The sequence below is a fragment of the Phyllostomus discolor genome, chromosome 9 (assembly GCF_004126475.2).
Source record: "Phyllostomus discolor isolate MPI-MPIP mPhyDis1 chromosome 9, mPhyDis1.pri.v3, whole genome shotgun sequence".
NCBI classification, from domain to species: Eukaryota; Metazoa; Chordata; class Mammalia; order Chiroptera; family Phyllostomidae; genus Phyllostomus; species Phyllostomus discolor.
Genome location: NC_040911.2, coordinates 8,792,639 through 8,807,985, shown reverse-complemented (window position 1 = coordinate 8,807,985; position 15,347 = coordinate 8,792,639). Strand labels below are relative to the sequence as shown.

The window sequence follows — 15,347 nt, the reverse complement described above, 5'->3', positions numbered from 1 at the left end:
GTGTCCAGCTTGACCAGGGTCAAATAAGCCTACTTGTCCTTCTCTTATATACTTCTCCCCTGATAGGGTACTTTTGTTTTTCTTATTTTGAACCTTATTTAAATCTTACTTATGATTTTCTATGATTTAAAATAAAATAAATTAACATCCTATTTTAAAGGCAACAAGCCTTTAATATGGTTGTAGGTTGTTGTGATTTATATCATAAAGGTCTGAACTAGGATCAACTGAGACAGCTAGTTCTGAACTAGGATCAGCAGAGACAGCTGAGGTGAATGGTTATGCAGAGGGTCACTCGGGGTCGGAATCGTTATGGTTTGGACATTTAATTGATGCGGGAGGAAGCACAAGGGAAAGTGATGAGGGCACTCCAGGTTTCCTGCTGGAACAGCTGGGTAGGTTAGTGGTGCCGTTCATGAGAGAGACTGGAGGGGGTGGAGGGGGAGCAGATTTGACAGGAAGATGGCGAAACTCATTTAGATGGGATTGAATTCAGAACTTAGGAGGCGTCCAAGTGGGCCATGTGCAGGTGGTGATGAGGTAGGTCTTTATCTTGGGGAAGTGGTTTAAAGATTTCTGAGCCCTCAGAGACTGTGATGGAGAAAACCGTGAGCGTGGCTATTGTCCCAGTGGAGCATGTGGAGTAGGAAAGGGCCAGGGGTGGTACCCTGGCAACCACCAGCTTGGAGATGAGTGATGGAGGGACCTCTAGGAGAGAACCTGGGAAGGGTGACAGTCATGGAAAGGATTTCTTTTTTCTTTTAAGTTTGGGCGATGATTATTTTTTCCCCCGTTATGAAGACTGTAGAAAACTATGTGTCTCCACACTGTGGAGATGGCGTCTTGCTTCCATTCATTTGTTTCTCACTACCTACGAAGCCATGCCTGTCTGGATTCTCTAAACCCAGGAGGGGTACTGATGGTGCTGTCTTGAGATTTTAATATTACTTTAGGAATAGATTTTTATCCTGATTGTCTTAAGAGAATTTTTCCTTTTCCTAGAAATGTTTGTGGGATAATAAAATAAGTATTAAAGCTGGGGAGGTGGTGTTTTATTATGAAGTTAAATTACTTGATATTCAGAAGAAAAACAAAATCCAGTGCTTAAGCAAGAAAATGACTTTATGTCTGCCATGAGACAGCAAGGTTCGTGGCTCCACCCTGTTGGTTTGAACTCTTCCCAGTGAACAGGGACAGGAATGAAAAATGCGTGATGGATCAGTGTTACGAAAAAGGTCTTCCAAAATAATCTTTTGAGTTTTGTGCCAAAATAAGCTAAGACTAGCAAATATTTCAAGGTACTATTAGTGGTATATTAAATTAGGGCATCAAGGGGTGGATACTCTTGTCTGCCTTGCAATGTAACATGTCACCTTCGGTGTTTCCATGGTCAGTGGTACATCTCCCAGGTCAGGAGAGTAGGATGGGTCAGCCCTCAGGTACCCCTGATATCACACCCGTGCTGTCCAGCCCTGGTTGGGAAATAAGCGTTCAGCTAATCTGGAGTTGCTTGTACTGACTTGCTCATTAATATTTTGGTAAGATTGTAGTATGCGTTACTAGAATATACCTCCATCTTGGCAGCCATTACTTTAGTTCCAGTAAAATTGCATTCAACAGTGCTGGGCTTACGGCGGGTTGTGGTAGTAGAGTGAGCAGATGGGCCGTTGGTTCCTACAGTGTTCTTTAAAAACATCCTCAGACATTTTTAGAGAGAACTATAATATTTTAAAAGTTCTTGAATGTTGTTTGGTACAGTGTATCTTTTTACATGATAGTTAATTTTGAGCTGTAAGCCAATACTTTTTAATAAAGAAGAGACAAATTCATATATGTGTAAATACAGCTGTTCAGACCTTTCTCATGAAAGTTTCTCACGTAACTGCAGTTAACTGACCATACTGTGCCTTTATAGAGATGATGCTATAGCTTCAAAGATATGCCACTATCTTTTAAAGTCTGTATTGTATATTAAGAAACATGCAGCAGAGTGAATTCATTTCGATAAGCACGATCTTTTTCAAAGCATTGGTAACTTTTAATGACATTTGACAGTATATATGTAGATGTGCATAAAAATCTAAATTCTTGCCGTCTGACATGGGTTTTTCTGGCTTTCTGTGCCTTAATCATTCAGTGTTTTGCTCTTGGTCACCTACACTTGCACCAGTTGAATTTCAGTTTTTTCATAGTTTGTGTTTTAACCATTTTTTCCTTTTTTTTTTCCCCTTCATATTTCTGTCTCTGGTGCAGGGCATTTCTGATCTGCAATTATTCTATACTATGTATTAGTAAATTGTGATACTGAAAGCATCATATGTATACTCATTTTCCTTAAGGTATAGTTAAGTATTTTTAAATCAAAATCAATTACCTTGTGTTTGAAAATTTCAAAAAAAAAAAAGGTAAACCTATTCGGTTCTTACCTTCCACTCTAAATGTGTGCAGTTTAACTTTTAACACAAATGCCGAAGAGCGTGTACAAGCAGAAGCTTTAGGGAAAATATTTTAACTTTGTTGCACAGAAATGCTTGCAGATCAGCATTGCTGACTACCAAACAGCAACAGTGCCTCCATGCCATCTGATTTTCAGTTGTGCCTCCGTGTGGTCGCAGTGCGATTCTGTGCATCAGCACAGTTGGCCTTCACGTACTACATGCCATTCAGTTATAGCTTCAGTTTTCAACGAAACTACGCAAACTGAGTGAATCCTAATTTTTCCATATATTTTTATAGCTTTGTTGTCTCTGATAACATCTCATTTGCCATTTTTTCTGTTTATTAGTCAATCAGGAAAAAAGTGCATATTTAAATTTTTAAATTTGCTAGTTTTCATTCAGAACTGTTTAAATAATATAATTTTAAAAAATATTTAGTTGTGACAAAGATGACTTAATTTTCCTAGAGGCTTACTTTACTGCAATGGCTTTATTTGTAGCTTAGAGCATTGTTCATATATTTTAAATAAAATTCCCAGCTAAGATACATGCAGTTAAGTCTTGCTGATGATGGAACACTTTTAAAAGCTTATTGAAATGTTTCTTTAGTATTAATGTTTATCTTATAATCAGACTCCACTAAAAGGAGAAATTTTTGCATTTCATTAGTACCTCTTAACATAAAAAAAACACACCTGTTTGAAGAGTTATCAGAAACTTTGAAATTCTAAAAATTTGAGTTAGTACCTGTAGATAACTACACTTTTAGAATTATACTCAAACTTTTGCTTTAGAATTATCTTAATTAGAAATTAAAAGACAGACTATTTTTACCCTTTGGCTTAAAATAAATGCTTAGGAACTTTTTAAAAAAGATATATAGTTATCTATACTTGTTTGTAAATATCATATGCTTTTGTGTAGAAAAATTTATAGGCTTCCCAACATATGTTAAATATTTAAACTATTCCTTCAACAATTTGATGAAGGGATATATTCACTAATATTTTGTATATTAATTTATAATACTATTTAAATAATGGTTTTAAAAATACGTTTTACTTTTGAATCCTATGATTTTCTTTAAGTGTATTTGCTTGGACTTCATCTAATTTTTATCTTTTCCCCTAAAGTTATAGTACCTGAGAGCACTTCATTGCATTTCCTTTCCTAGAGTGTAACAGAAGCACCCAGATTACTAATATTTTCATTTACCTAGATGAGAGTATGCCACAGATTTTATTTTTAAATAGAGCTATTCCTTGTCAGACAGCTAGAACATTTTATCAGTCATCCCCTGAATTCTAAAACTATGGAAAACATTCACCAGTTTGCTTGCAAATCAACTCTGCTGCATGCGTTCACAAGTTTCATAAAGATTGCATGCTTTCTGTTTTCAATACAAATTGTATTTTTTTTTCATACCCATCCTTGCTTTTTATTTTTTTATTTTTGTTTCCCTTTTCTTGGTTGGATGCCTGTGTGTGTTTATTCCAAATCCCTGTCCAGTCCTGGAGTTTGAACTACGGAAAGCCAAGGAGACCATTCAGGCCCTCCGAGCCAACCTGACAAAGGCTGCAGGTGGTATACATAAAATTTTTTTGAGACTTTTCCTTCTTTGACAATGTAGAAGTAGCTGAGATATTTTCAAGTGTAAAGTAGTAAAATGTTATTTATGTTTTCTTCCACCAGAACATGAAGTTCCTTTACAGGAACGAAAAAATTACAAATCAAGTCCTGAAATTCAGGTAGGTAAAGGACAGATACAAAAGTATCTTCTGCGTAAAATGGTAGCATGTGTATCGAAGGAGGAAAACGTAACGGTGTTTTATCTTATTTTGCTTCCAGGAGCCAATCAAACCTCTTGAAAAGGGAGCTCTAAACTTCTTAGTCAATGAGTTTTTATTGAAGAATAACTACAAGCTTACATCAATAACCTTTTCAGATGAAAATGATGACCAGGTACAGTTACCTTTTAAACAGAGATTTATTTCTTCCTTAACTTAAAATGTACTTAATTTCTCTTTTATTTTATTTCTTTAACTTTTTAAAGTTGTACTAAACTTCTGTAAGGCTAGTTACCACACAGTATTTCCGTGCCTACTCAGTTCAGTGTTCTGTTGACTTATAGATCTCTTCTTTTTCCATAAAAACTTCTCATTCTTTTTAGGTAGCTTTTTACAACTACCTACTAACTACCTATATAATCTACTCACATTTTCATGTATTTATAGAATGTGCTGAGCTTTTTCCTTTTAAGTATACTTAATGTATATTTATAAAAACCTCTTTAAAAGCGCTATAATAGTTAAGATGATAAATAGATAATAGCAAGTGCGAGAATAGTTTGAATAAGAGTGTGAATATAAGTAGTATCTGTTTTAGTATGAGCCAGCTTTAGAACCTCATTATTTTTCTGATAAAATCTTTTTTTTATTGTTATTCTCTTACCATTATTCCAATCTTTTCCCCATTTGCCCTCCTCTGCCCAGCTTACCACCCTCCCCGCCCTTGCTCCCACAGTCAGTCCCTTCACTGTTGTCCATGTCCACAGGTCATTCATACATGTTCTTTGACTAGTCCCTTCCCCTTCTTTCCACCATTATCCCCCTCCCGCCTCCCCTCTGGTCACTGTCAGCCTGTTCCATGTTTCTGTGTCTCTGGTTCTGTTTTGCTTGTTGGTGTATTTTGTTCGTTAGATTCCAGTTATAAGCGAGGTCGTAGGGTATTTGTCTTTCACCAACTGGCTTATTTCACTTAGCGTAATGCCCTCCAGTTCCACCCATGCTGTTGCAAAACGTAGGAGTTCCTTCTTTCTATTGCATAGCATTCCACTGTGTGAATGTCCCGCAGTTTTTTCTGATCAGATCTCACAAGCAAAGAAATGATGGCTTGTTTTAGTGTTCTCTCTCAACTCCGTAATATTTTGACTTTCCAGTGCTAATGGATTAGTTTGAATCTTGCACCTTAGGAAAGTAAATACCAGAGTTTGTTATTTAGAAATCAGGAGGCCATCATTTTAAATCAGGTATATTCCATTAGTATGAAATATCCCATGCATAGTTTAACAAAAATAGACATTCTCAAAGGGAGATAGCAATTCAGTTACTTCCTCAGTTATTCCACATAACATTTTACAGCAATTCTACATAACATTTTACCATATCAAATCCAACAACATGTAAAGTACTGACGAAGATTTACCCGACTTCAGGATATTGTAGTCAAGACAGTCTTAGTGGCATAAAGGTAGACAAACGGACCAATGGAACATAATGGGGAGTGAAGAGATTGACTTACGTTAGGTGGTCTTTTGATTTCTGACAAAATGCAAAGTAAATTCAATGCCGAAAGCATAGTCTTTTTTAACAATTGATGCTGAAACACTGATATTTATATGCCCACCAAAAATGAACTTCAAACTATACCTCACAACATATACAAAAATTAATTCACACACATCATAGATTTAAATGTAAATTCTAAAGCTTTAAGACTTTTAGAAGAAAACAGGAAAAATTGCAACCTTGGAAGGTAGACCTTTCTTTACAGGTAAAACACCAAAACCATGACATTTTTCAACAAATTTGCTCTCATCAAAATTAATAACTTCTGCTTTTTGAAAGCCACTCTGAAACAAATGAAAAGATAAGCCATCGATTGGGTGAAATGTTTGCAAGTAACTTATCTGGTAAAGGACGTATATCTAGAATGCATAAGGAACTCTATAAACTCAGTAAGAACCCAATTTTTAAAAGAATGGATAAAATATTTAAACAGGTGCTCCCACAGAGAACACATATAGATGGCAAGTACAATCTTCATCATTAGGGAAATGTAAATTACATCACCATGAGATTCCATAGCACACTAGTTAGCATGCCTAAGACTGCATCAGGCCTTGGCAAGGATGTTAAGCACCTGGAAATCTCATTGCTAGTGGGAGTGCAAAAGAGTACAGTCACTTTGGAACCCAGTGGCAGTTTCTTTCAAAGGTTAAAATAGCTACCACTTGTGTGAACTGATCATTCCTAGTTACTACAGTCCAAGAGAAATGAAAGCGTGTGTTCATACAAAGACTATACAGCATTAATAGCAGCTTTATTTATAATTGTGCAAATCTGGGAAACAACCCAAATATCCGAGAGCACGTGATTGGATAAAAAATGCTCATATGCTTACAGTGGAATACTACTCAGCAATAAAAAGGAGTGAACTCCTGATTGATACAACATGGATCAACCTGAAAATCATTAATCTGAATGAAAGAAAACAACAGGGTGCTTACTGTGTGACTCCATTCATATAAAATTCTAAGAAATGTAAAGGAAACAGAACAGTATTTGCCTAGGAACAGGGCAGGTGTGAGGAATAAGAGGGAAGGATGGCAAAGGGGTCCAGGAAAACTTTGGGAGCGGACAAGTTCATTTTCTTGATTGTGGTGATCTGTTCAGGGGTGCATACATGTCACAATTTAGCAAACTATATATTTTAAATTAGCCTGTGGATTTATTTAACTTCTGCAGTTTATGTATATTAATTATACCTCAGTGATGCTGTTTTGTAAGAAAGGCAATGGACGTGTTTATCAGTAACCTGCCCTTTAACCATTAAGCAGCGTTTAGTGCTAATTTCAGCTGGCCTGAAGCCAGTGCTGTCTAAAGCCCTCACTCCTGTCGTGTTCAGACCCGGGCCGGATTTCAAGACTTCTCACCCTGTTTCATTTCCTATCACGTTCCCCCGTTTTATCCTCTTAGTGCCGCTCATTGTTACCCGGAATTATCTCGCATATCCCTGGCTGGGCTATAAGCTCCTTGAGGCTAAAATAATCTTCTTTTCTTCTTCAAGTTTGTATTTATTGATTTGAGAGAGAGAGAGAGAGAAACATCAATTTGTTGTTCCGGCCATCAGTGCATTCATTGGTTGATCCTGTACGTGCCCTGCTGGGATCAAGCCCACAACCGTGGAGTGTCAGGATAACAATCTAGCCAGCTGCCCTGCCCAGCCTGGCCAGGGCTGAAATAATCTCCTGTTCATCTCGGTGTCTGCATATATAACACACTCAATACATATTCATTGGTGGTTTTTTCATACTCTTATCTGGGTATAATCATTATCATACTGCTCTTTGCTTCTCCTGCCAGTTCTTTCTTTCACGACTGACTTACCTCCCATCCTGTCTTTCTCTTACGCTATTTGGAACTTTTATTTGATCATAAGTAAGCTTAGTATATTTTCAGCTTCCCTTCAGTATGTCCTTTTTGCCCCAAATCAAACCTGCCTGTTCACTGAGGACCCTGTTTCCTCTATTTCCCAAGTAGATGATGGCGCATTTCCCCACCTTAATTCCGGACGCTCCCCGGCTCCTAGCAGCACTGCTCTGTCCCCCGCTGCAGGGCATTGCCACTCCACTGCCACCTCTGCCCTTCGTCTCCCGCTCCCCCTGCATCTGTGTGTACACCTCCGTGCCCGCCTTCCTCCTCTCTCCCCGTCTTTCACATCAGTCACCTCTCCTGCCTGCCTTCCGCTTTTTCTTCCTTACCAGATCTGAAATTTTAAGTACCCTCGGCTTTCTTTTTAGCTTTTCTTCCTTCCTCTTCACACTCCCTTTGCCTACTCATTATAATCATTTATGAACAGAAGGGCTTGCATCTCCCTGAACATCTTTGGTTCCTTCAGAGCTTTGTGTTTTTGCTCACCCCTCCCCTTGCTCCTGCAGTAATTAGCTCCCCGATGCTTTTGCGCCATCTGCCTCGTCAGCGCCCCGCCTTTCCCCAGGGAGGGCACAGGTCGTCAGCTCCCAGAAGCCTTCCCTCGCCCTCGCCCCCGGGCAGAACAGACTGCTCTCTCTGGGTTCTGCACGGTCCTTCAGTCGCAGAACCGTGTGTGGTTCTTAGGCTCTGCATCTGTCTCTGTGTCCCTACGCTTAACTGTCAGATTCCCTGGGCGGTGACAGTATTTTTCCCCTGGGCCCCAGGGAAGGGTAGATAGCTGATAAATAATGAGTATAGATGGATAAATGGTCATTTGAATAATAGTGTAATATTCATTTCTTAACTCTTTTAAAAGATTAAATTTGTTGAGTAGTAGGCATAAGCCAAGGTTTGTTTTATAGCCTTAGATGGGTATACCATTATACCCATCTTACAGATAAGTTGTTTAAGTTTGAAATTAACTTATAACAATAATAATAAGTGGAGACAGATAGGAACTTTACACTTGGGTCTGATTTTCTCCAAAGCTCCCATTTTTAATGCCTATCTTATATCTGTCTCGCATTTAACCCTCAGTCATAGCTATTCCCACTGTTCCTGAACCCGCAGAGGATTGGGAGTATCACATGTATCACTTCCAGATGCATGCAAATTATAACTTAGTTGTAAGGTATCAGTTAATACTAAATTCTAATGTATTAATGGACAAGAGAATGATAGGACACTGTATTTGCATGTAATTGATTACTGTGGAACTTTATAAAGCTCTTTGTAACACATAACAAAATTATGATTATGTTCAGTTTTTAAGACATTAGCAATGAAGAGCAAGTAAACCTCAAAATTGCAGGATGAAATTGCCTCGGAGTTAAAGATTATTGTTATTATTATTACTATTTAGGATTTTGAACTATGGGATGATGTAGGATTAAACATTCCAAAACCTCCAGATTTATTGCAACTCTACCGAGACTTTGGAAACCATCAGGTGACTGGGAAAGACCTTGTGGACGTGGCCAGTGGAGTGGAAGAGGATGAACTGGAGGCCCTCACACCAGTTACAGGCGACCTTCCTCCCACCCCTGAAACCCCTCACACTGTAGAGGTGAGCGCTGCTAACTAACTAGTCCAGGCCACAGAAAGTGTTTAAAACACATAAAAGCATACTATGAGATCTTGAGTTTCTTTTTTTCTATTTTTCTTTTAGAACTCTTTGCTAGTACAGAAATTAGAAGATAAAATTAGTTTATTAAGTAGTGAGAAATGGTCTTTGATGGAACAAATCAGAAGACTTGAAAGGTTAGTACTTCATAATCATTTCTAAAAAACTTAATTTTATCATACGAGATTATAAATGTAAAAAATAACATTTCAGTTATCAGACATAATTTTTAACATTGTAATACTTCTGAATGAAAGTCTTATAATTGCTTTACATATTAATATGTCCTGATACCCCTTAAAAAGTTATTAAACCAATGTAGTGACCTAATAATCAATTATGTCTTAGAACCACAGAATAATTTATTTTCTACTTCTCCTGAGTTCTGTCAATATCAATAAAATAATTCCTTCACATTAGTGTTACACACATTTCTCATTTATTGTTCCATTTCTTACAACAATCCCGGGGGTTAGATAGAATTACCCATATTTTGCAACTGAAGAATCAAAGTTAAGTGTTAATCCAGAGCAGTTTCTAAGGCCATTTTTATGTTTCTTTGGTAAAAGTTTGTAGCTTTTAGGTACATGAAGCATCAGTATATATACTACGGAAAAGACTGATCAGTGCCAAACCACTTCTATTATGTTATACTTTTAAGGAATTAAACTCATTGTGAGGTTAATTAGACATTATGACATTATGCTATTATCTGAGTTTTTAAAAGAACAGTTGTCTGATAATTTTTCTTTCTTTCTACAGCGAAATGGACTTTCTCAAAAATGAACACTTTGCTCTCCCAGTAATTTCTGACTCTGTTCAACCTTCTTTGGATCAGTCTCTTCACAAAGACTCTGAGGACAGTGGGCAGAAACCAGTTATAAATAGTTCCAATGAGGGAAAAAACAAGGATGTCCATCTTTCAAAACCCGATGAAGTTGATTCCACCGTTCCTAAAGAGCATTTCCCAAACTCTTTGCCCAGGAGAGAAAGAGAAGGAATACCATCTTCTCCAGCAAGTAACAGCACAGTTCATTTTGATAAACCCAACAGGTGAGTGTGCACCCTGTGGTCAGAAATGTGCCTTTCGGCTCCTTAGTACATTGTCAGAGTGGAAGAGCTTCTGCTCTTCTTCGAACTGGTTTTGCAGATCAGATGCATCAGGTTTTACGTTGGTATTAACACATAGCAAAGTACGTGTCACAGAAAGGGATACTCGGTAATGACTGAGTTAAACTACACTCAGGAGGCATAAACCGTAAATGAGGTAGGTCCTGTCTTAGCTAAGTGCTTCAACCATAAATAATATGTATGTTGCTAGGTACTGCAGGCACTTTTACCCCGTGCTTTTTGCCTTTGCTCTGTCCCTCAGTTGTCGTCAGACTCACAAGAGGCTGCGGTAGTGTATCATTGCCTGTGATAAAGAGGGGGTAGTTTTTCCTCCTCGTCCTTTCCCTGTGTCTTCTTCCATTACTAATAATGTATCATCAATAGTCTTTTAATTCATTTATTTAATTTCTAATAGCTCTTAGTGATTGAACTCAAATGGCAAAAGCCTGGTCCCAACCCTTCATGACCATGTTTTTTAGTGATGGAGACAAAATATAATTTAAAAATGTTTAGATTATAATATGAAAAATAATTTTATTTTTCCATATGAAAAATTATTTCATAAAATAATTTATCTAATGAACCTTTTTAATCTGTCAGGCACAGTTCTACGTGTTTTATGTATACTAACTTATTTATTAAAGGTTTTATTTATTTATTTTAGAGAGGGGAAGGGATGGAGAAAGAGAGAAAAAGAAACATCAATGTGTGGTTGCCTCTCACATGCCCCCTACTGGGAACCTGGCCTGCAACCCAGTCATGTGTCCCGACTGGGAATCAGCCCTTTGGTTTGCAGGCCAGTGTTCAATACACTGAGTCACACCAGCTAGGGCTTTATACTAACGTACTTAATCCTCACAGATATCTTTTGCTGCCTTGTGAGCTACAAAGCCATGCTTCCTCCAACTAAACAGAGGGATATTATACCCAGTGTTGGGATATAGTAGGAAACCACAGTTCATAGGTATTTATTGTTAGTGAGAAGTGTTTGGTTGGTCGGTTTTTAAGCAAAGTTCTCCATCCATGAACCGCAAGTTTTTTTTTAAGATTTTATTTATTTATTTTTAGGAAGAAGAGAAGGGAGGGAGAAAAAGAGGGAGAGAAATATCAATGCGTGGTTGCCTCTCACTGGGTACCTGGCCTGCAACCCAGGCATGTGCCCTGACTGGGAATCGAACCAGCGACCCTTTGGTTCGCAGCCCCCACTCAGTCCACTGAGCTACACCAGCCAGGGCTAAACAGCAACTTTTTGTGTACCTCTAAAGTATATTTTTTCTTTAGGTGTTACGGTGTTTACATAGTTGAAATGGAGCATTTATTTTAATATGGGTAAGATACAGAGATAAAAAAACCTGTGTTCTAATACTCAACAACAATGGCATTTGTAGTACAGTAGTTCTTTAGTCTTAGGAGTACTTCCATATATATCCTTTGATAGTCAAAAGCCACTCTCTAGAGAAAGATGTTTGTTAAGTTTGTTCAACTAATTGTTTTAGTTCTTAACTATGTGCCAGACAGTGATAACAAGGAATAGCATGGTAAGTGAAGTATACGGAAACCTGTCTGTCACACACCTTGCAGTATGAGCAAGACCGGCAATCAGGCAATCATACTGAAGTATGAGAAGGGGTAATACAAGAGAAGTTCAGCTTCTTTGGGAGCACACAGTCAGTGCACCTAAGCTAGTCATCAGCAGGAAAGGTTTGGGGGAAGAACCATTACCCATCCTGAGCCCTGATGAGTATACAAGTTGACCAGGCAAAGAGGTAAGAGGAAGAATATTCCCACCAGGGGAGAACAGCATGTGCAAGAAGATGGTGCGTATGGGGAACTAAGAAGAACTGAGTGAGGGTTAAGAAGGAATGCAGGTGAGAAGAATGACAGGAGATGAAGTTGGAGAATCAAGCAAAGGCTAAGTCATAGAAGACACGCTAACTCATCTTCGAGAGCTAGGACATCCCAGTGTCTCAGTTTTAGAGAGAGTCCTCCAGGGGAGAGGCAGCTGGGGGGCAGCAAGACGGCAGGGAAGGAGACTGAGGAAGAGCATCTGTCAGAAGGATCCAAGCGAAAGGTGATCGAGGCCTGTCCTGTGCTGGTAGGAAGTGGATAGGCCTGCCAAGTAGTTACATGGTAAAGACTGCAGTAATTTGGGGTTAAAGAAAGTATAAAGGCTGATTTGAAATCTCTAGCATGGGCAGTTGTGTGGATTGTGGTGGTCGTCTTTGCTGCAGAAATATGAGAAGGAATGTAAATGAGCAAACAAGCTATAGCTTGGGCACGCTGCTCTAACTAACTCTGGTCATGAGCATGTAAAGTACAAATCACAGTTATAATTTCACAAATACTACATAGACCAGGGTTTTAGAAACATAATTAGGTTAATATTTTTAATTACAAAAAATACATTAAAATAGGCCATGAATGCTGAATGAGCTTCTCCTTCACTTACCTTGAATTTTACTTCTTTTGTGTGGATCTCTAACAGTAAAGTTTATAGTTACCATTATGTAGATCTGCAAAACTTGAATTCTCTCAGCCTCTTACCAGCTCAACCTTTGTACCCATTTTTACCTTTCTGGGACCATAAAAAACTGGAGAGAAAAAAGTTCTCATTTCAGATTTTGCAGGTACTTACTGTCTATAGTCAGTGACCTGCTCTACTACTTCTCGTTTGACCCACTAGCATTCACTGGCTGTTTATTCACATACTATCAAGCTGTTTTAAGATCAGCAGTTATTGCTGATTTTTCCCCCCTGGATAATTCTGCAGTGAGGTGCCCTCCAAGTCATCAGCGGCTGAGAAATCTGATTAACATTTGCAGGGTAGTATCCATGCAGGAATGGGAATTGTAACATGTAACTTACTTTCTCCTTAAATACCAGTGGTAACTGTTCGGTGCTGTCATTTTCTTCTAGGAAATTGTCTCCTGCTTTCCACCAAGCACTACTCTCTTTCTGTCGAATGTCGGCAGACAGTCGTTTAGGATCAGAGGTAAATAATACCAGATCTTCTCACAACTTTCTTAAAACATCCTGGTATTTTTTTTTTAGCATGTCATCCAAAAACAACTGCTAACACTGTTTTAAATCCATGTCTGTTATTTAAAATAATGCTCTAAGAAATAGTTCCTAAATATTTAACTTTTAAAGAAGGTAGTTGATTATTTCTGTTCTTTGGATTAAAGCTTTGTTTAGTATTAAAGTGACTTTTCACAGTCTTTTTTATTTGTTATGTCTGCTAACATGGTTATATGCCTCTTGTGGGTAGAATTCAGAAAACCAGTGTAAGTGTACATTGTTCTTTATATTTCAGTTATTTTTAGATTACTCCATTATTTTAATTTTATTAGGAATGGTTGTCTTCACTGAATTTGTTAGCTCTCAGATTAACTTTCCTCAGGTGCTTTATAATTAGTTGTTCTTGCACTCATCTAGACAGGGCATTTTATATTATTTTCTTCCCCTATCTTTATACTTACCCCTCCCTTTCTCGCTGTTTTCTGGTTGATTCCACCTGCTGGGCTGCTGTCCCACAGTGCGTTGAGAATATGTATGAAAGAGCTAGAGGGTCGTGTGGATGCAGTTCTGCCAGTCCTCCCTGTACGGCTAGGTCAGCCTCCTTGGGCCTCCCCTTGCGTGCAGCTCCATGACGCAAACTCTCCTTAGGCACAGACTGTGGCTTTGTGGACATCTTCTCAAGAGCAAAAGAAAAACTACTGGAGCTGCCCAAGCCCTGCATCATCCTTAGTTCAGTTCTTGAACATTCAGTTCAGAACATTCCGTTCTTGTTCCCAGAACTGAAGCATAGTAGGCCTCCCTGTCTAACTCCTTGCTTCTTACTGGTTTTTAATTCATTGTTGGCCTAGAGAAATCTTGTTTGGTAGCACTTGTTGTTGTTGTTGTTGTTGTTGTTGTTGTTACCACCATCGTCGTCACCCCAAGTTGTGGTTGTGGGCGTGTGTTTGGAGCAGAGGAGGTAGGGTTTAAAGCTTGCACGTTGAGTACCACCGTGCACAGGAGGCCTCCGCCGTCAGCGTGTATTCCTCGGTTTTCCAGGTGTCGCGGATCGCAGACAGCGAGAAAAGTGTCATGCTGATGCTGGGACGCTGCCTGCCGCACATCGTTCCGAACGTGCTGCTGGCGAAGAGAGAGGTGAGACGCGCAGAGCGTTCCGTCGCAGCGATCTCATCACGTTGTCCATTCTTTGTCATTTTAAAGTGTAGTGTTATGTTTTTATTTTGTTGAAGTCTATTACTTGCAATCATATTCTTACTTTTGTGCATGCATCTCTGCTCCTAGAGAATGGTTTTACACCTCTGTCAGGTGAGTTCAGTAAAACTGCATGGTATTCATGTTGTTTCCATTTTGCTTAAAGCATCATTAGCTTCTGCAACACTAACTATTACTGTAGGTCCATTTATGTGCCATGAACACTGTCCATTTTTACATTACCAGTTAACTGATTTGTTTTATCTCTGCTCTTGATAAGATGTGCTTGTAATGTCTACAGAAATAGACACCCTGTCTTGAAAATTAACAGGGACTAAAAATGTAACTCTTTTCTTAAGTGTACTTTTATAGTAACTTTTATCAATGTTAGTTTTATTATTTTGTTGGCAATAACCACACTTGTCTTATGATGATAGAATAGTTATAATATGGACTACAATAACTTCTGAAAGTACCTGTTTTGTTTTTCTTATAGCTAGCCTCTTAGTGACAGATGCTTTAAATATCCAAAATACAGGAGCAAATATACTTTAGTACAGGTAGCCTATGTTATGAGCCTAAGTACTATAGAATGTTATCTTTACAGTTATATTTAGCTAATAAAAGATGAATGAAAAGTTACTTATAACCTCACTTAAATGACAGTGGATGATTTATTTGCAAACAAATTTAATTATTTATTTGAATTAGGAA

At 38.3% G+C, this 15,347-nt stretch overlaps 1 protein-coding gene across 1 annotated transcript in view; it reads left to right on the top strand.

The window, feature by feature from the left end:
• The window catches only part of RELCH (RAB11 binding and LisH domain, coiled-coil and HEAT repeat containing), an 88,902-nt gene that overhangs the window by 18,095 nt on the left and 55,460 nt on the right, over positions 1-15,347 (top strand). Inside the window, 8 exon segments of the mRNA XM_036010169.1 lie at positions 3,948-4,019; positions 4,131-4,186; positions 4,287-4,400; positions 9,054-9,257; positions 9,360-9,451; positions 10,077-10,367; positions 13,341-13,416; positions 14,481-14,576. Of these exon segments, the coding sequence (XP_035866062.1) occupies positions 3,948-4,019; positions 4,131-4,186; positions 4,287-4,400; positions 9,054-9,257; positions 9,360-9,451; positions 10,077-10,367; positions 13,341-13,416; positions 14,481-14,576 (1,001 nt within the window).